At 41.9% G+C, this 21818-nt stretch overlaps 1 protein-coding gene across 1 annotated transcript; it reads left to right on the top strand.

Moving 5' to 3' along the window:
• Window positions 1-2989: 2989 nt before the first annotated feature.
• Window positions 2990-19474, top strand: LOC144526364 (dynein axonemal intermediate chain 4-like). Its single transcript, XM_078263789.1, has 17 exons — window positions 2990-3450; window positions 5921-6089; window positions 6214-6377; window positions 7206-7312; window positions 7419-7575; window positions 8070-8209; window positions 8879-9043; window positions 9122-9307; window positions 10752-10906; window positions 13581-13667; window positions 14578-14732; window positions 14838-14998; window positions 15510-15634; window positions 15829-15927; window positions 16834-17060; window positions 17600-17753; window positions 18794-19474. The coding sequence occupies exons 1-17, from the start codon at window positions 3392-3394 to the stop codon at window positions 18836-18838; spliced, it is 2355 nt and encodes a 784-aa protein (XP_078119915.1). The 5' UTR covers window positions 2990-3391; the 3' UTR covers window positions 18839-19474.
• The last annotated feature ends 2344 nt before the right edge of the window (window positions 19475-21818 follow it).

Raw genomic sequence — 21818 nt, 5'->3', positions numbered from 1 at the left:
CTTAAACGTGGCTGAGGCATCTGTTATTTTCCTCAAACTGCTGTCTGATGTTTTGTCCCACCCCTAACGTAAACCTGCCCTGCCCTTTGCCTCTCTGCCTGCAATATGCTCTGTGCCACACCTTGCCGTTTTACCTCTGATCATGTGTAGGCTGGATGCACAGGATCTATATCTGTGTGGTGCTGCAAAGGGTTTTTCCTGAACTCTCCGTCCCACTGGGAGTTCAGTGGCATGACATCACTGGCAGTCAGGGCAGTTCTTACCTAAGCTGCCTTTAGCTGCCCTTCTGTCTGACTTCACTGCCAGAAATGGACCATACACACACTGCTGCTTAATTGATGACATCACATAAAAGCTTTAGTCCACTGAAGTTAGCATCTAGTTTAATATCCTAAGTGCCCTGGCTCGTCTCACAAACTCCCAGAGGTGCCATACCCAGAGATTCAGTCAATATAGGCTGATGGACGTCTCTGCTCTCCCTCAATGTCCAAAATCCAGGGCTTCTTCTATCAATACTGATTATTAAGTATAAATTGCTGGTTTGTTTTTATTTAGATATTTAAGGAAGAGATCAAAGTATTTTTTGTCAAACAACAGCTTATTATTTTACAAACAACGTGTCTGTGTGTGTGTGTGTGTGTGTGTGTGTGTGTGTGTGTGTGTGTGTGTGTGTGTGTGTGTGTGTGTGTGTGTGTGTGTGTGGGGTTGGGTGGGTGGAGCTTTTCATCTCTGACATCAGATTCTATGACATCAGATTCCATAAGGCTATTCTATAGGCTACTTAATAACTGCAAAAATATAAGAGTCCTTGGCACACAAAATAGCATACTTTTTTTTACACACAGTGCTGGTAAATGCAAAGTCATGGAACAACCATCAATACAGTTTGCTTTTACAATTTACTTGCTTACAAAAGAAATATCACAGACTGAGATTTCAGACGGTACCATTCGCCCACTGATCGAATCCTTTTTTCGAAAGGATAACAGCAGAACAGTGGGACTCGTTGAAATTCGGCACCCCCGATGACACCACTAAAATCATGATGGCTGACCTGCTTTTGGAGATCATAACAGCCTTGTCAAAAGTCTGGTTGAAGACTCATAGGAGCGAAAATGTTTCGGCGTCTGAGGAGTGTTTTGTTTCTGAGGAGCGTGTTCTGTCCAGTCTGGGCAACCTACTTCATCGGAGTTTCGCAGGAGCTCTGAACGCTGAGGAACTAGTCAACTGTGTCAGCTCATGGCGCTTGACAGGCTTAGTTGCTAAAGAGGTTGCACAAAGTGTCAACTCTGCTGTCTCCACTATGCCCACTGGAGAGACTGTAATTTTTCTGCGCATCATTCACCCTCTCAAACTTAAAGCTATGCTTCATCAAGCCTTCACAATGTTAAAAGCTTTCCCAGCAAAGGTGAAAACTGTGAGAAAAGACAGACAGAAGACAGAAGATATGGAGTCAGAAGACGAAACTGATGACTGCTATCACTCAACAGTCTCAAGTGTGGAAGCAGAAAGCCCAGGAAACGTCTCATCACAGGACAGTGTTAGTGAGAGTTCAACATTAACAGCTGTGAAATAAATAATCACAGAGGAGGTGACTACGACCATTAATCCTCTTTTGGATGAAGTGCCAGACTGTAAGTATAAGCTGCTGCAACGTGAATTACTCAAATTAAGAGTTTGGGTGGGACAACATATCAAAAGAAGCTCAAACACTTGATAAAAGCAATAGAGAGCAAGATTAACACCTTTTTTACAATGTGCTTGGCCAAAGTTTTGTTTCGTCGTATATTGGAGGATCTGACGACCAAATTCAACAAGGACTCCAATATTAAAAGCAAGCACACAGTGCAGGAAGCCATAAAAAGCTTTGACGCTCTGCTTCAGACACAGAAAAAACAGAAGTTGGAGATGTGGCTCATGTGATTTGCCAGTTCAGGAACATGTCCCTCCATAGAAGGATGTTATTCACACAGAAACTTACCAATATCCTCTACAAGGACCTGATCCATGAGATGGCAGCGGAGATGATCACAAGGCCAATGAGAAGTAGTGTTCCTCATTCACATGCTGACATGTACACTGACATACAGAACAAAGTGTGGAATTTCCAGGGACTGATGGGGTGGTGGCTGAACACCCAAATGGACACCCACAGTGAAAAGGTGTTAAACACCATATTACAAAATCAGTCCCTGGCTGCAGCATCTCACTCAGTAGGTGAGGAGACACGCAGCGAACCTACACCGGATGCAACGGCACAGGATCAAATTAGAAAACGGTACGTCAAGATAGTCACAGATCAGCTGGTTTCGACAATATTAAAGGAAACAGACATGAGATGGACCATTAGAAACAGACTGGCCTTTGGCCGTCTGTTTGAAAGAACGTGGGCCGAAGTCGAGGGTGTAGATTTTGATACCAGCTTTGAAAACCTTTACAAGGCCATTTACCAGGACCTCTCAAGAACTGGGGCAGTGCAGGAGAGATGCTGCTCTCCATGCAACGAGAGGAAACAGAACCAAGAGACTGTTTTGTACTGGCTGGTACGGTGGCCGGGAAGTGCAAAGCAACATTACAAAGAATGAAACACTTCTACATTTCTTGTATTTCCCTCGTTCACTCTAGCTAGACTTTAGTTTTCCATAGCAAACCAAAATATCACCTTTCCTTTACCTCAATAAAACGTAGCAAAAGGTAAGCAGGTCATTAAAACAACTTACAATTTCACTCTGTATCACTACGTGTAATCTATCTTCCTTTCACCATTAACGTGTGTATCGGTGTGTGTATGTGTGGGGGGGAGGGTGCATAGCGAGTTCAGACCAAAGAGTAGCGACGAGACGAGATGAATCCCCCAGTTACTTGCAACGCGCCGATCTGCAACGCTCTGAAAGCTGCCAGTTCACACCAATGCAACGAGACGGTGCGGACCGCGGTGCATCATCTTGATAGCACAACGACTCTCTGTACTTCTGTCTAACTTCCGACTTTTCGCCTATTTTTTGTAGCTATATATATCATTTGTTGCGTCTAAATATCAATGAGGATAAATCGAATTGTTATTGTTGTTCTTATTATTATTTAGGGGGGCTTAGGAACATTTTGGAGTAGCTTTAGCCCCCCTAAAATAGGCCTAACGACGTCCATGGTTTATCAGATTCTACCACTTGCACAACTGCCAGTTACTGGGGTTTACACGCAGTTCTCTCTTTTTCTATAAACTGTACCAAGTAGCCTTAAAGCTGCTATCCGTAATGCTTTGCTTTATTTATTCATCGTTTATTTCTATGTGGTGTCTAAAAACACACAGGCGGCACCGCCCAGCAGGAAAGGCGCGGGGCGTCCCGTTGCTGTGGCAACTTAGTAGGGAAGGCACAACAACGCTTCAATAATGTCTACCTCTGTGGCAAAAGAAGAAAGAAAGAAGAGACGTACTCTGGTTCTAAGGCCGTAAGTTGACATTTATTCACTCATTTTGTCAACATAAGGTTCTATGCAATGGAAACAATGTTCACTGCTCCAGTAAATAGGACGGACCTAAGATAACGTTACGTCCTGAGACGGGTATGGCAGCTGCAGCCCTGGAGCTTCCCGTATCATGCCTCCTGTGAGGGCATGAGACAGGAGGGCATGAGACGGAAGGCTCCAGGCTGCAGCCTTACAGTCTTGGCTCAGCTAACGTTACGAGCTACACGTTAACCAGCTAACGTTATGCTAGCAAGATTCCAAGTGAATAACATTGTGTTTGGTTGACAAACAGCAAATCTAATTTGAATGTATGTTTAACAACAAGATAAGCTAGCTATACAGCCATCGACATCAAGACTTTCACGGACAAATTATACGCCATGTTGTAGTCGAAAAGTCAGTTCAGAGAGGGTCAGTGTGACGTTACCTAACTTCTTGCAGTTTGTGTGGTCAGGGCACGAGGTAGTGAGGACCTGCGTGAAGCTGCCCCCCCATGTCATCCAAAAATTATTAAAAACACTGCTATTCGTTTGTGCTACGTTTGTGCCGGGTTGTCCCGTAAAAATTATCGTTTGTGCTGTTAAGGGTTTTAAGTAATTCAACTTTACATTTTATGGCCAGTGACGTCACCCAGCCCCCCATTAATGTCCGAATCTCCCCAAAATGATCTCAATCGTTTGTGCTGATTTGTGCTGTTAAAAGAAACATTTGTGCTACTTCAGTTTTTACGTTATCTTATTTGTTACACGGCTAATATATGCGCTGCAAAGGCTTCTGACACCAGCCATCACTCCCATGAACGGGACATTCTAAAACGCTTAACGTGAAAAAGCTTAACGTGGCCATGAACACTTAAGCCTGTCAAGAAAAACTAAACCGAAATCCAACGATTATAGAAGTTATCTCACGTTAACGTTTTCTTCTTCATTGGCGCCTATGGCGAGAAAAAAGCTTAACGTGGTTTAATGTACCTAAACAATGATCAATGATGACCAAATTTCTCTCTCATATTGATCCTCATAACCACTGAAAACTGTCAAAAAATCTAACCCAAAGTCCAATTATTATGGGCGTTATCTGACATTAAGCGTTTCTGCTTCACATTTTCAGCAGGGCAGCAGAGCGGCCGTGGGTTGACTCTCCACGGTTCTCATAGGCTTTATAAGTCCTAACATGAAAAGGCTTAACGTGGTTTAATGTACCTAAACAACGATCAATCATCACGAAATGTCTCTCTCATATTGCTCGTCATAACCACTGAAAACTGTCAAAGAATTGAATCCAAAGTCCAATTATTATGGACGTTATCTGACATTAAGCGTTTCTGCTTAATTAAGGCTATTGTAAGGAAAAATGTCCCGTTCAGGGAGTGATGGCTGGTGTCAGAAGCCTTTGCAGCGCAATTAGTAGCCGTGTAACAAATATAGCCTGATAACGTAAAAACTGAAGTAGCACAAATCAGTACAAACGTAGCACAAACGATTGAGAACATTTTGGGGAGATTTGGACATTAACTGGCCAGAAAATGTAAAGTTGAATTACTTAAAACCCTTAACAGCACAAACGATTTTTTAAATGTTTACGGGGCAACCCAGCACAAACGTAGCACAAACGAATAGCAGTGTTTTTAATAATTTTTGGATGACATGGGGGGCCAGCTTCACACAGGTGCAGTGAGGCACTCTGTATATTTTTCAGGCATTAATTTAGAACGATAAAGTTAAACAGACAGTTTCACCGGAACTACTTAGGACACCCTGGAGTCAATCAGACTTGAGTATTCACCCAGCCTGAAATGGACCAAAAAAGGTGCCCATGCAGTACCCTAATTCAGCAGTTCCATGACATGATGATGACGTGTGTCTTAGATATATTTATATTCATACGCATATCTTGTAGGCAGGGTCCAAAATTAGCACCATCTACCAGCCAAATGCTGGTAAAATATGCAAGTGGCAGGTAGATTTGCTTCACTCACCAGTCAAAAAACAATGGTAGCCTAATCTGTTGAGTGGCTGGTAAACTTTTTGGCATTTTGGCCGGTGGACAAAAACTTTGATTATGGACCTTGCTTGTAAGAATGACCCTGAATGGTCGACTATTCAACGGTTCGATCTAAGGAGCTTGATTCGATCCAACTGCCTATCTCACAACTGAATATGTTGCAGTGTCTGAAAATGTGGTTAGGAAACAAAGGATCATTTCATTTGGGCTATAGGCTATGGGGGTGCTGAATGTGTGATTTTAGATATACTTGCTTGGTTTTCCCCAATACATGATATATAGCATATTTCTGTATACATATCAGCCTATAAATAATACTGTTAATACTATAATACTGTTCTGTGCCTCAGTACTGGTGAGTACAGGGCTATTTCAGGCCCTGCATAATGCAAATACTGTAATTAACAAACTGGAGCCCTGCTAACTGTTTTATTTTGCTGTTTCCTAGCTCTTCTCGAACAATAAGTATTTCGGTGTCAGGCACACATGGAGTCAACCAAAGTACAAGAGACACAAACAGCGTCGTCGGTTCCCCGAGCAGGAAAAGTTTCAGCCTGGGTGGTGGCAGCAAAGTTCTGGAGAAGAGCGCCATTCAAACTCAGAGACAAGCTGTTCGGGTAACTTACACTAACAGGCTACAAGTATTACCTCAGTGCCCCATTCCTTCTATATTTGTAGTAGCAGTAAGCTAATATAGCAGTCATATTTGAGATACGTGGCTAATTGTTCTCCTATTTGCAGGTGTTTGATGATGAAGGCAATGACGTCACTCCTCAGCCGCTGCACCATGCAGATCCAGCAGCTGCGCAGGCCAAAGCCAGCAGGTTGTTTCTGGATGAAATCTCCGCTGGATCCGCATCAGATCAGATAACAGCCACCGGGAGCTTTGCTATGCCTTTCTCCAGGTACCACCACTCATCGTTATACACCATATAGTCTATATCGACGACGTTTCATTTCCGGGATTGTTGGGGTGCCGCCAGAAATTCCAACAGATGTCCCTTATTTCGGCCGGATGTCCGTCTCCTTCCGCTTTCTTTGTGTTGGCATTCTAACCTCCGGTGGATTTCTGAGGACTATGGTTAACTGCTCCTCAGATCTCTGCAGGGTAAAACCAGACAGCTAGTTAGACTATCAGTCCAATCTGAGTTTTCTGTTGCACGACTAAAACAACTTTTGAACGTACACACGTTTCACCAAAACAAGTTCCTTCCCGAGTCTATTGTGCAACGGCACCATTACTCCATCCGCCGCTTAGCACCGCCTAAGATGATTGTGATTGGTTTAAAGAAATGCCAATAAACCAGAGCACATTTTTCTCCCATCCCGGAATGCTGTCTGGACTAGCCAGACCCTCCTCTACAGCGCTGTGGAGGAAGGTCTGGCAATGCGAGACTATGCGAGGCTATACACCAGCTGATCTGACGGTCAAACAGCTGGAGCTGATCCGAGGTGACATGACGGTGTGTGGGATCCTTGGGTTTAGGAAAACTGAGGAAAACCAACAGCAAGTTTGTTAGACATATGCTTGTTTACCACAGGTGGCTTTATTAAATATGAATCAACAATGAATCAATGAAATTGCCTTATCATATTCCTGTGTATGAGTTCTTGATTAGAGAGATGTTGAGCAGGAAAATAATCATTTTATCTTAAGTGTTGACATCCTATTTTGTGCCTTTGTTGCCACACATTTTCACCTTGTAAAAATGTACTCTGACATTGTTTTCCAGGTCAATATTAGGAAGCAGCAGAATATCCAGCCAGTCTACCATAGAGTCGATGAATGAGGAGATTGAGGATACATTTTCCAAACGGGACATGCCCGTCAACTTCCCAGGTTCATCCCATTAGTTCTAAAATACATATGTAATATAGCAGATATTTGTGACATATCTGTGGTATTTGGTACAAGTTTCCGTTTCATATCTTTTGTTCGCTGCCAGATGTGCAGGGGAAAAGAGACACTGTGAAAGAACAAGTGACAGAAGACATGTTGAAAGAGGTCATAGATCTCTACATCTCTGAGACAGACAGCATTTCACTGCTGGACATACCCAGCACCTTTGTGTCAGTGGACGCTGATGACGCAGAACCTATCATGTGAGTGAAGTACTCTACTTTTTTCCCCAACTAATTATGTGCCGAATACGCATGGGAAAGACACACCACTCTTTTTAAACTGCAAAAAAAAGACAGATGTCTTTTGCTTAGGAACTGGGGCACGCATATTAATGCAGTATGTGACTGTGGAAAAAAAGTGAATTTTATCTGTTGGGAAGAATTGGGAAAGATCTCCACTTTTAAACAAAATTGAAATTTTGAGCATGTCAAGCACTTCATTTCTGGTGAATTTTTTCTGCAACAATTTGTGCCTTTTCTGCATCAATTTATGGTGCAAATGTCTTTATTATGTAAAGCTAATTATTATTAGATCTTTGCGGGGGGTTGCAATGGCCAGTTTTGATTATTGGGAGGGTTGTAAACCCCCCCTGTAAATTAAACCTGTCTGTTGGTCATTAATCAAAAGATGTACATTATTTTCTTCTTTGGTTTTAACCAGCTGGTGTCATCTTCCCCTTGTTGTTTTGTTACAGGGAGAGAAACAATCAGTATGCTGAGGCTTGCAGGAGCAGAATGGACAACGATAAGTATGTGGATCAATCAGTGCAGACGCTGAATGGAGCAACTAAAAACAAACAGGTCCAGAGCGACAGCATTGTCATGGTGGACAAAGGTTAGACTCATTATTTCCGTTTGGAGCTTGCAAAGCTAACGCTACATTCATTCATATTTCTTATGATCACTTGCGGGGTAGCGGAACAAGCCGAAAACACAACACTCACAAATGTTCCCAGTCACCAAATGTTCCCATTGTTAGGTTGGTGTTTTGTGCAGTGGTGGAAGTACTGTATTTAAGTACAAATGTCTTTTCTTTTAATGCCACTTTCTACTTCTACTCCGCTACATTTCAGAGAGAAATATTGTACTTTATTAACCAGACAGCTTTAGTTACTAGTTACTTTACAAATTAAGATTGTTGCAAACATAACACATGTAGTGTATAAAATACAATGTTTTATAATAAATTAAACTACCCAACAATATACATGCCTGCAAGTAAAGCTAAAGTGATTAGCTTATTAAACACGTAGTTGATTGACTAAACGAAGACAATTAAAACGATAACTTAAAATCGTCAAGGGGATACACATTCCTGCTGCCGGTTTCACGCTATTCCATTCACGGACATTTGTTAGCGGTAACACGCAAAAAGTTAGGGCTTGGTGATATGACATATATATTTTCAATAATGTTGAAATATACTTCCATAGATCCAGATTACAATGAATACGACTGAATGTAACAAGGAATGTGGTAATGAATATAACTTCCATGCCCACAGCCACAACTGTTACCAGCTGGGATGTGTATGACAGTTTGATCAGCCCTGAGCAGGATGAAAAGCTGTGCAGCCCTGAACTGGGGAGGGCTCAGTGTTCCGAGGCTGCTGTGGACAGTGGCAGAGGTGCAGAGAGGAGCGTGTCAGTGGGCAGCACAGCCAGTACAGGTAACAATGCTTCAGGCTGGGTTTGATCTCCTGTAATGTCCCTCCTCGCGTGTATAATTTGGTTGTGTTTCTCTTCAGCCAGTGCTGCCAGCTCATTGAAAGAAGTGGAGGCGCTTGGGAACAGTTTAAATGCTGAGTCAGACTTGCAGCTGATCATGCTGTCAGAGAAATTCCAACACTGCTTACTAGTGATGGAGAGGAGCATTCTGGGAAACATTTTCCAACCCCAGCTGGCTGCTTACAGACAGCTACCCGTAATAGAAGGTAAGGTCAGTTCATTATCACATGGGTGGCATTTTTTTTTCACTTCAGAAGCACTGATACACTACTAGTGCTAATGCAGATGAATCAGGATGCTTTCTGGACACATGCAGGGGCCTAGCACAACATTCTGGGCCCTGCAGAAAGGCATTTTCTATGGGCCCCTCCCCGCATCCACAGCTATTCATTCTAGCATCTTTTTGGGCCCTCCTCACATGAGGGCCCTGGGTACTCAGTCCCCTTTTTCCACCCAGTCCGACGCCCCTGGACACATGTATTTCCTCCCAACTATTGGTCAGGTCATATAAAGTGTTAATGGCTACTCAGGGTTCAAGGTTAAGGTTTTTTTTTTTTTTTTTTTACTTGCAAGTGAAAAACAATTCTACTTGCCCAAAGTCAGTTTTTACTGGGCCCCTATACAAATACATTTTTATTTGTGGTTTAAAATGACAACAAAGGCTCAAGTAAATTGTTATATTTGGCCTTAATTAACAATGTTCATACTGAAAGTGGAGGCAATTATTTAAAAAAAAACTATTAAATGTAATTGCAATGATTAACTCACCGGAGAGACAGTCGTTCCTGTCTGTAATTTGTTTGACCGCATGCATTTTTAGGCACCCTTATTTCTACTATGGTCATAGAGTTTGAACATTTCTTATTTGCTTTAGCTCGTACGCAGCCATCATCTTCTTATCCTTCTAACAAGACAGCCGCCAGTCACACGTCGCGTGTCATTAGCACCAACTCAATTCTTGACCAACGACACATTCAAATCAAATCATTCAACAAGCAGTAACATTCTCTGTTGAGGGCAAGAGAACGATAACGTTATTTATGATTGAAAAACTTTGATTAAAAAATGACTGAAACCTTTTTTTTAAATCCCTTGTCTGTTCATGTTATATTTACTAGAGATGTTCCGATACCAATACCAGTATCGGAAAAGCCTCAGATACTGCCTAAAATGCTGGTATCAGTATTGGAAAGTACTGCACCGGCTCTGATACCACCTAATTTAGCCCCGAAGAAAATCTACTGTAAAGTAGTTTATTGTCAAACTGCATAATAAAAGAAAGTTTGGTGGTATTCAGTGTTTTTGTTTGTTCATGTTTCACAAAAAGTATAACCTGAGCCAGGCCATAAAACAAAGATAGAAATCATATCACATCCATACAGGGATAGTAGTGTACAGCTGTTAAAACATAATAAAATATATGACACACTGGTATCGAATCAGTACTCGGTATCGGCCGATATGTAAGTTCAGGTATCAGAATCGGTATCGGGAAGCAAAAAATGGTATCGGGCCATCTCTAATATTTACTTGCCCAAAGTGGCCTTTTACTTGCCATTGGGCAACCCTTATTGTTGAACCCTGATACTAATGGATAAAAATGTAACCATTTGAATGAAAAGGTGGGTATAAATGTCATGACTGTGTCAGACCCAGACAGTCCGGTGAAGCCTGGGATGGGGGAGCAGAGGGAGGAGGATGCAGAGAGCCCCAGATCTCCGGCCGTGGAGCGTCTCTGGGCTTTCAGCTGTGAGCTCAGCCGAGGGAGCAGCGTCAGCAGCATGGCCTGGAACAAGAAGAACCCGGTAACACAGACACGCCTGCTGCGGTCAGCAAAAAAAAAAAAGACTGCTCCTGTACACCTGAGTCACTTTATTCTATCTATTTACTATCTATCATTTTATCTCCTTTGATGATGTTTTGGAAATGCTTCTGTCAGCCAGTATGGAGCTCGACAGTGAAAATCCCATTCACAGTTAATCACAATTTTATTGAAATCGCAATATGGACCACTAGTGCAATATCTAACGAGTCAAACCATTCTGAATGAAGTATTGTGGTGCTGCAGAGACGTCCTGGCCTACAAATCCTATCCTACAGACTATAATATGCAAAAATCACACTGTACAGTATACAACTTTTTTTAATTTTAATATTTTTCAATGAAAATTAGAATAATGATACAAAAATGATCATTCCCTTCAATGTCGTGTATCATATCACAATCGCAATATCAGTCAGAATAATTGCAATTAGATGTTTTTCTCATATTGTGCAGCCCTTATTCATATTCTGCATAATGATTGTGATTATTAGCCATAATGTAATGTAGACCTGTCCTGTATGAAATCAACCTTGTTTTATTTGTGATGTCACGGAGAAGTACTACACTACCCAATATCCTAAGCAAAACAGGGACGTCTCTGATTGGTGGAAGTGGAACTCACTGTTACCATGGAAATGTTTACTGCGAACAGCTAGCGAGCTGCTACCACTGAAGACTATGATCGTTTCTGTACACAGTCTTGTACCTTTGCCTTTTTTTCCCCGTTTTCAAAATGGTCTTTTGTGCAGAATCAAATGTTTTATGGTCACGATTCATCTCGTAGCTGGTTTGCTTGGTTCCAGGTTTAAAACTCTTTATTTAAGCATTTTATGAAACGACAATGGAGCAATTGAATGGGGAAACTTATTTCCAGAACCAGAGCCTTTCAAAAAGTCTGCGTCACTGTTGAGTTCTATTGTAGGATGTCCATTTAATGGTGTTCACTACTTAAATTAGCAACATGGGGAAATTGAAATGAAGGTTTAAGGATCCCATGGCATGAAAATGTCACTTTATGAGGTTTTTTTAACATTAATGTGAGTTCCCCCAGCCTGCCTATGGTCCCCAAGTGGCTAGAAATGGTGATAGGTGTAAACCGAGCCCTGGGTATCCTGCTCTGCCTTTGAGTAAATGAAAGCTCAGATGGACCGATCTGGAATCTTCCCTTTATGAGGTCATACCTCCCCTTTCTCTGCTTTGCCCGCCCAGAGAATTTGGCCCACCCATGAGAAAGAGAGAGGCATCATGGCTTTCAAACGAGCAAAGTGGCAGTTGGTCAAGGCCACACCCCCACTCTCCACCTTTCCGCCCCCCTCCCCCCTCTCTCCTCCTCAATAGCTCAATAGACACAGAAATGGCACATCCTAAGGAAAGCTCATTGTAGGACTGGCTTATTCTGCACCAAGGCTGAATTTCGTAAAAGAGACTTCAGATACAGTATTAGGGGACCACTAAGGTCTATATCAAAGAGACTTCAGATACAGTATTAGGGGACCACTAAGGTCTATATAAAAGAGACTTCAGATACAGTATTAGGGGACCACTAAGGTCTATATAAAAGAGACTTCAGATACAGTATTAGGGGACCACTAAGGTCTATATCAAAGAGACTTCAGATACAGTATTAGGGACCACTAAGGTCTATATAAAAGAGACTTCAGATACAGTATTAGGGGACCACTAAGGTCTATATCAAAGAGACTTCAGATACAGTATTAGGGGACCACTAAGGTCTATATAAAAGAGACTTCAGATACAGTATTAGGGGGACCACTAAGGTCTATATCAAAGAGACTTCAGATACAGTATTAGGGGACCACTAAGGTCTATATAAAAGAGACTTCAGATACAGTATTAGGGGACCACTAAGGCCTATATAAAAGAGACTTCAGATACAGTATTAGGGGACCACTAAGGCCTATATAAAAGAGACTTCAGATACAGTATTAGGGGACCACTAAGGTCTATATAAAAGAGACTTCCGATGCAGTATTAGGGGACCACTAAGGTCTATATAAAAGAGACTTCAGATACAGTATTAGGGGACCACTAAGGCCTATATAAAAGAGACTTCAGATACAGTATTAGGGGACCACTAAGGTCTATATAAGTATAAGCATCCAAAGAGCACCATGTCATAGGACCTTTAATCATGTCTGCAGTATGTCATTGCAGATGGCAACATTTTTGTCTGTATTCTTTAAAAGGGGTAGTTCACCCAAATCACAAAAACATACTTTTTCCCCAGTAGTGGTTGCTAAAAAATGTTAAATTTTTTAAAGAAATATGTCAATTTAAGAATTGTTTCTTTACATCGTCTTACAATAACCCGTACAGTTGCATCCATGCTCGTCACCATTATCTATTGTTTTTTAATCATGAGTGTAGTAGCCAGGTAGCTATCTAGAAATGTAGGAAGATGACGTACCCATTCTTAAGCCTGCCTACAAAGCTCTGATCGGTCAATTGTTTCTTCAACCGGGGGAAACAGCACCAGACACAATGTTCTGGTTATGCTGGATAATCCCCAGAAAATGATGTCAGTAGTTTTCACTAGAACTACTTTCTACCAAAAACATTGTATCTATTCTGTCACAGTTGACAGAAACTGTTCACTTATACAGATTTGCTTGTGCTCTGCTTTTCTCTGCTAGGACCTTCTGGCTGTGGGCTATGGTGAGTTTGGCTCCAGTAACCAGAAACCAGGCCTGGTGTGCTGCTGGTCTCTCAAAAATCCCACGGTAGGACTTATGTATGTTTTAACCTTCATTTACCTCCAATCACCCGTTTCTAATGGTATCACTCCATCCACTGTGCATTACAGAGCCTCATACAGTAGGTATGGGTTAGAAGGGGCCTGCCGCACATGCTAGTAGGTCCAGAAGGCTGTTATCATCAATTCATATGGTTCATATAGAATTCTAAACTCCGGTGGATTTCTGAGGACTATGGTTAACTGCTCCTCAGATCTCTGCAGGGTAAATCCAGACAGCTAGCTAGACTATCTGTCCAATCGGAGTTTTCTGTTGCACGCCTAAAACAACTTTTGAACGTACACGTTCCACCAAAACAAGTTCCTTCCCGAGGCTGTTTTGCCACCGTGGCTCCGTGCGGAGCTTAGCACCGCCCAAGACGATTGTGATTGGTTTAAAGAAATGCCAATAAACCAGAGCACGTTTCTCTCCCATCCCAGAATGTTGTGTGGACTAGTCAGACCTTCCTCCGCAGCGCTGTGGAGGAAGGTCTGGCAAAGCGAGACTATACTACCATTGACATTTGGTTCCACACAGGACAGGAACACCGGTCTCTCGGGTGAAAGTCGTTTGTTTGACTCATCCACCAGCCCAACCTGCCTCCAGTCCTTACGCAGAGTTTTGCTCGCTCTTACTGTGTCATTTTCCAGCACCGCAGTAAGCGCAGAATATTGATGCAGATGGGTGATCAGTTTACCAATGGATGATAACGGCTGACTGAGCCAACTAGGAGGTAGAGTAGGGCCCTAATGCCTCACATCTTTGGTAGTGATAGAAACCGATGAAGCCCAATCGGCTAATAACATTAGCGGTACACAGAATGTCGACTGAGGATTTAGTTCATGTGTGTGGAGTTCCAGCTGTCCATTCCAGATGTTGTCACGTGTCACCTCTGCAGTGGCCGGAGCGTGTCATCCGCTGTGACAGCGCTGTGACTTCCCTGGATTTCTCATCCAATAACCCCAGTCAGCTGGCTGTGGGCATGCAAGATGGCAGCATCGCTATCTACAACGTGAAGAGTCGAGACAACAAGGCCTGTTTCATCAGCAGCAGGTGAGGATTGTGTGTGGACAGTGCAGCTCTTACATCAAATTAATGGTTACTGGTGCTACTACTCACGTTAATGCTCTTTACTTCTGTGTGTGTGTGCGTGCCCAGTGGATGTCCCAACAGGCACTTGGATCCAGTGTGGCAGCTTAGTTGGACCCAACAGGAGTTGAGTCTGACAGGAGAAGAGAAGGTGGAATCTCTGTTTTCTGTGGCTGCAGATGGCAGGATCAGCAAGTGGTGTGTCAGCAACAATGGCCTTGACGGCATAGGTACTGTACTCAGCACCAGGCGATGCTTTTACCATTGTCAATTCAGCTTAAAGTGCATAGTGATGGACTCTAAGAGTATACATTCATCCAGAAGTAACCAGAATTGTAATGTAACTCATTCACAAAGAGAAACACCTTTCTAACATTTCATTTAGAAGTTATCGGGCACCTTTTAGATTCTTTAACTCAAACATGCTCGGAACATTTTAAAAGGACAGGGAAACAACAGTGTAGTCAATAACAATTCTGTCAATACACCTGATTTGTTACGTTAAAAAAAAAAAAAAAGTACTATTGTTGTCATGTTGGCACTGCAAAGGCAAGAACCAGACAGAGGGACTTAACAAGACTGAATCACAGCTACACATTTATTATTTAAAAAAATTGAATGTGCTACTATTTAAGCTTTTTGAGAGTTACTTCTTTGTTATCTGCTCTATCTTTTCAAAATTATGTCAAATTTTCTTTTCTTTTTATGAAAAAGTCTGTTTGTCTGTCTGTCTGTCTGTAGACCTGATGAAGCTGAAGAAGAGTCACAACACAAAGAAGAAGGCCGGAGGGACCACCACAGGGAAGAAGACAGAAAGTGTTCTGTCAGCACTGACTCCTGGTCTGTGCTTTGACTTCCATCCAACAGTAAGTTGGTGGCTTAAAAGCTTTTTTTCTGTGGAAAACTACATGCATATATAACAGGTATCTTTTGTGCTAATGCTCTGGCTGCCAATTAGTGCTGACATTGACAATTTCAATAGTTCTAAGGTTGTTTTTTGGACTTTGACTTATAAATGATTGCAATCATGCATCACACCAGCGTTTCATTGTTTCACCAGGATGCCAGTGTCTACTTGGTTGGCACATGGGAAGGTCTCATCCACAAATGCTCCTGTTCCAACAGTCAGCAGTTTCTGGAGACGTTCAGGAAGCACTTTGTAAGTCTACCAGAATAAAAGTCACCACCTCCTTCTGATAAGACTGCTTTGAAGCAAGTAAAGCACAAAAGACATTATGTATGTGCCTCATTCCTGACCATTCTAGAGATCGATCTAATTGGAGACAAACAGCCAATCAGAATTGACCTTTAATTCTCCGATTGGTTGATTTTGTGGCACACTTGTAACGCTGTGACTAGTGTGTCAGAGTTTAGCGCACAGAGTGCAGAGGTTGAGAGCGTCTACCTGAGCGCAGAGGAAGAGTTTTTGAGAGGGCCCATGAGGAAACTGCGTGAGAGAGGTTATTATTGCAGAAATTAAATTAAAGTTAGATATAAACACAATAACACAAACATGTGGCTAGTGGGAAATGTGATTGGCTGGTAACTTAAAAAAATCCATTAGCCGTTTTGGCTGGTGATTAAAAAAGTTAATTTAAAGCACTGAAGCTGCCCATATATGGAAAACCGGCTCGGTATAACAATCACATGGAGCCGTAAACTGTTGAAACCGGAGCGTTCAGAACAATGTGAAATCTGAGGTTTTGGCTCACAGGGATTTCTTTAAAATATGTTTATCTCATTATTTGAAATGTTTGGCCACATTTACCATGAACATCTGACATGGTAACATCACAGATATGACAGAAAATACAGAAAAACATAATATGTCTCCTTTAAGATTACAAAATGATCTCATCTTTCTGTCTCGGACCACCTCAAATCTTTCGTGTTTCTCGGGTCCCCGCAGTACATTGTTGTTGCAATATTTGTAAGTATTTCCTGCTAGATGCTAAAATCTAATTTGCTAAAATCTAATTCCCTGACCACTTGTTGCTGATGTTTTTACATTTGGGTTGAGAAAATCAGAGAGAAGTTCAGCAACTGTCACGTCTTTGCCCCTCAGTGTCCTGTGAACCGCGTCACATGGAGTCCACTCAGTCCAGATGTGTTCCTGAGCTGCTCGGCTGACTGGACCATCCAGCTGTGGAAGCAGGACCACCATAAGCCCGTGTTAGGCTTCACCTCCACCCAGAGAACGGTGTGCGACATCAAGTGGTCCCCAAAGTGGGCGACAGTATTCGGAGCCGTTAATGAGGGACAGCTGGAGATCTGGGACCTGAATTCAAGCGTGTGAGTGAGACTGAGGGGGGAATCTGTCTGTCTGCCCGTTTGTTTCCCTGATGTCAAAACCTAGGGCCGGGGAGCAAATTCAATACTTTTTTTAGGCACAGCCGAATCACCTCCTTAGTATCGAGTATCGAAAAATGCCTTTTCATTAAATACCAAATTTCACTACCTAAGGAGTAAACCTCATCGGCCTCAGTGAGCCAATAAGCATGCAGCATGCTTATACCGAGATCTAATAATGTTTATTAGATCTCGGTATATATATATATATATATATATATATATATACACACACACACACACATATACATACATGCATGCATGCATGCATACATATATATTATTTGTGCCGTAATGTTGTAATTTATATTTGTTAAAATTAATTTTATAACATTGGTATCCAAAAAAGTATTGTTCAGGAACCGGTATCAAAGTCACGGTATTGGTATCGGTACCAACATGTTTGGAAGGATACCCATCCCTAGTGAAACCTGTGCCAGGAGTAATCCTGTCTGCCCACCTTGTACACTTCTCTCCTTCAGCTTGGACCCAGTCATTGTGCAGCCTGCTGCCGCTGGTGTGAAGATGATCTCCCTGCTGTTTGCCCCTCAGACAGACTGTGTCCTGGTCGGAGACAGCGATGGACAGGTGACCGTTTACCAGCTCAGGAACCTCTGTGTGGGAGACAGCAGCCAGGTAACACTGAAGGGAAAGGTGGCCTTTATTATGCAGCGCCTGCTGCTGGCATGGACAGTTGAGGCTAAATGCTCAGGATGCCAACTGGCAACTGCAGGGAAAATAAATGAATGGATAAATGAATTGTGCAAATACATAAAAAAAAAAAAAAAAAAAAACTCAGGATGCTGGAGACAGAAGCACCCCATGTGTTGTCAGTCGATTAGGTTTCCTTGCGTGTCCAGAGGCTCAGAGCGAGTTCTATGCACAGAGAGAATGGCTTGTTATACTGCAGCAGGTGTAAGCTGCGTGTGCAGTTATACGACCAACTGCAGATGTAGCCCTAAGTGCACTGATTTAATTATATGTAATCACGCACAGTCTTGTATAACGTACTTGAAAGCAATACTTGAGTACAAGTATCTTACCAGGAAATAACTTTGGTAGAAGTTTAAGTCTCCTTTTAGAATATTACTTGAGAAAAAGTCTTAAAGTATCTAATATTTACTGTACTTATAATACATATATTAGAAGTACAAAGCCTGCAGCAGGTGCTTCCATGATACTGTTAGTCATTATGCTTCCTCCTCTTCTTTAGTTTTGCCGCTTGGTAACAAACAGGCATTATGTCACTAACTGGAATGGAGCGTGCAGTATCTTGGCAATTTAGGAGCAGTGATTCACCAAACCTGCTTTTTTCCAGTCTGACAAATTTCTTCTGATTTTATTTTGTAGTAACTAAGATGCTTAGAGGAAATGTAGTGGAGTAAAAGTAAAAGTGTCTGGAAATATAAATAACGAAGTAAAGTACAGATACGTGAGTACTACTAAGTTCTACCTAAGTACAGTAGTGACAATGTGACTTCGTTACATTACAACACTGCTCACGCTTACAACCCCATGTAATCCTTGGCTGTCTGTGCTAATGTGCATCAGCTGGGAGGCATTTGATGCCGTTTGGAAGCTTCTTTCCTCAGCCAGCCAGCCAGCCAGGATACACAATGCTCGTCTCACATGACAAACAACTCAAAGCGTCTCTCTCTCTGGATCTTCTCTTTCAGGTGGATGTTCTGGAGGGCATCATCCGCTCTGCGGTTCCTGGATAGCTTTAAGAAACACAGACGGATGTATACCGAAGCCATTTGGGTTTCTCTCTGAAACAAGATGTAAATAAGTAGACCTACAGTACATTACTTTACATTTGAGATGGCATGAAACGTAACATCATGGTAACTGAGTTTGTCAAGAGTTCAAGCTTTAAGGCAAGGGAAATAATAAATCCTGTGATTTTATTTGAATTCAACTTAATTGTTCTGCCAAAGAACACACACACACACACACTTACTGTAGAACATAAAATCCTCAGATTCACCGGGATAATGCCAAGGATTTACCTCAGTGTCCAGGGAACTACAGAAGACCACGCATGTTACCATTGCTGAAATACATTTTAAATGAAAAACAATATTCTTAATATTTCAGTCTTAAAGCTGTGATCTGGAAGATTTTCATTTAAATAAATGCATGATTTCAATATTTACATTTGCAGTATTATAAACTGGGGGTCTGTAGTGATGCTGCATTACAGTTTACCTTTTAAATGAATCAATGCACACAATTCTGAAAACTTGAAGCTTGTGTATCAACAGCAGGACTCCAGACCATAGAAATAAAATAAGATATATTGGATTTCTATGCTCCAGACTGCTAAACTCTCAGCACAAGTCTATTGTTTTCACTCAAATAAAACTTCAAAAGCAACCTGAAATCTTATCCTTGTGTGTGATATGAAATCATCCTTGTGTATACAGAGCTGTTGACGGATTCCTGAACATGATGAAGTGCTCCACTTTGCCTTCCTGATGAGGACTGCTTTAGAACTCAGAGATATGGGGACTCCTTGTGGCCAGATGTGGTACAACAGAAAATTAAGTAATACTACCTTTACACCGCCTAAATATTTAGTAGTGGAAAGTAACTAAATACATTTAAGATTACTTTTTGGGGCATTTTTAGGCCTTTGTTATGACAGGACAGCTTAGACGTGAAAAGGGGAGAGAGAAGGGAATGACATGCAGCAAAGGGCCGCAGGTCGGAATCAAATCTGCGGCTGCTGCGTTAAGGCCCGAGTCTCTGTATGTGGGTGCGCACTCTACCAGGTGAGCTATCCAGGTGTGCCCCCCCCAAGAAAAACCCAAACTGAGCCCTTGGTTGGAAACCAGTGAACTAAACAAACAAACTGTCCTCCACATGGACCAGCCACAACAGCTAAAGTATATGACATATCGTTAATGAATGAATGCACAGGAAGTATTTAAAGAAGTGATAGAATGCAAAACCGATTTTTACCTTGTCATAGTTGAATAACGACAGTTTGGAAGGTAAATAGGACATACATAGAAGCTCAAAATCCCATTGATACCCCTTTACTATGCAAATCTCACATTTTGAAACTGCCGCTGAAAACGGGCGAATCTGAACAAAGCTAAAAGTTGACGTCAACATCTCAACTCCTAGTCTTTGTCACGCCCCAACATTTGCATTTTTATAGGTTTTCCTCTTAACTATTTATTGATCTTGATATTTATATTTTTTTAGTAAATTGCATTATATGCTGTGTAGCACTTTGCGATGGCTGAAATGTAAAGTGCAATACAAATAAAATGTATTATTAATATTATTATTATTATTATAGGCTACACCACTGACCTGAGGTCAGCTTAGTCTTCTGAATCTAGCTAGGTCATGCAGATCTCCAGAGGTCTGCTATTTAATTACTAAATTCACTTCTGAGACTTTTTAATGTGAGAAATCGACTATGTAGAGGTCAAATATGGGCCGTTTTACGAAAATTGATGGCTAATTGCAAATTTTGTCCGACTGTGTGTCGCAGTTCAGCAGGAGCTCAGCAGGCTACGTGACAGCGGCCGGTGCTGCCTCGCCGCCCGGCGTGTCCTACTTCATAGACTCCAGCTCGCTGTGAGCTAGCTGGATCTCCGTCACGAAGGGATACCGTGGCACTCCATACCCACACAAAGTCACCGGTTCTGGGTTACTGGACTACAAAATGCCGAGGCCCTGATGGAGCTCCAGGGCCTGCAGCTAGCCGCAATTCATAGGATTGAAGGGACAGTAGCAGCTAACGAAATCCCTAATGTTCACAAAAATGCATTAAATTGAAATCGGACACCATAGTTAGCTTTATAAGACCTTGGGGTAGATGTTTATATAAGTGGCGTGACGAAATTCAAACTGTAAATATACTCTAGTTATGCCGGCAGCTGGCAGCCAGCCAGCTCCACGGTGCTCCGGAGCCCCGGTAGTCCAGTAACCGAGAAACGGTGACTTTCACTGGGTATGGAGTTTGCAGTTTTCTCATCAGACTGTGTGGAGCTCCTAAAGTCCGACACGTCTTACCAAATTTTTAATTAGCCATCAATTTTCGTAAAACGGCCTATATTTGAGCTTTATATAGTTGCTTTCTCGCATAAAAAAAGTCTCAGAAGTGAATTTAATAACGAAATAGCCCGACAAACAATGTATACCTTTGCAGTGTCTGAAATATGAGACCTGCTGTCTCGTCTCCAATGTGTTTCTATGTGGTTCGCTCAAACCAATCAGCGTGCAGCTCATCTAAATATTCATGAGCATACCATATTTGGAAGAAAAGCTCTTGTTCCAAATAGAGCCATATTCACAGGGTAGTTAAGGGCCTAATAAAATAGCATTCAGGCAATTTTCAGCCCAACCAATGCTACATACTCTATTAGGAGACCTTAAGGAACAGTGTGAAATACCCTATATAATCATTCTATCACCCCTTTAAGTTCATTTTACTGTTTAAGTAAGGTTTGGTTTAAGTTGGTTTGAATGCAGAACTTTAACCCATTTGTGAAAACAGTGTTTTTACATTGTGGCATTGCCCTTTAAGAAAAGGGTTTATAAGTCATTGTCCATTTGAGAGACAAATCTCTTTGAAAAATTAATACTCTCTACAGTTTTACAAGGTTTTTGCACCTTTGTAGCTTTCACATTTAATGGGAACCACATACACAAAACACAATCATAAAAGACACGAGTCATCAC

The sequence above is a fragment of the Sander vitreus genome, chromosome 12, assembly GCF_031162955.1.
Source record: "Sander vitreus isolate 19-12246 chromosome 12, sanVit1, whole genome shotgun sequence".
NCBI lineage: Eukaryota > Metazoa > Chordata > Actinopteri > Perciformes > Percidae > Sander > Sander vitreus.
Note: the sequence above shows the minus strand (reverse complement) of the source record. Positions and strands in the feature narration are given on the sequence as shown.

Excerpts from the sequence above, each read along its gene's own strand:
- LOC144526364 (XM_078263789.1), top strand. The coding sequence starts at position 3,392 with ATGTCTACCTCTGTGGCAAAAGAAGAAAGAAAGAAGAGACGTACTCTG. Across the intron at positions 8,210-8,878 it reads CATTGTCATGGTGGACAAAG|CCACAACTGTTACCAGCTGG; the intron begins GTTAGACTCATT and ends CCATGCCCACAG. Across the intron at positions 10,907-13,580 it reads CCTGGAACAAGAAGAACCCG|GACCTTCTGGCTGTGGGCTA; the intron begins GTAACACAGACA and ends TTTCTCTGCTAG.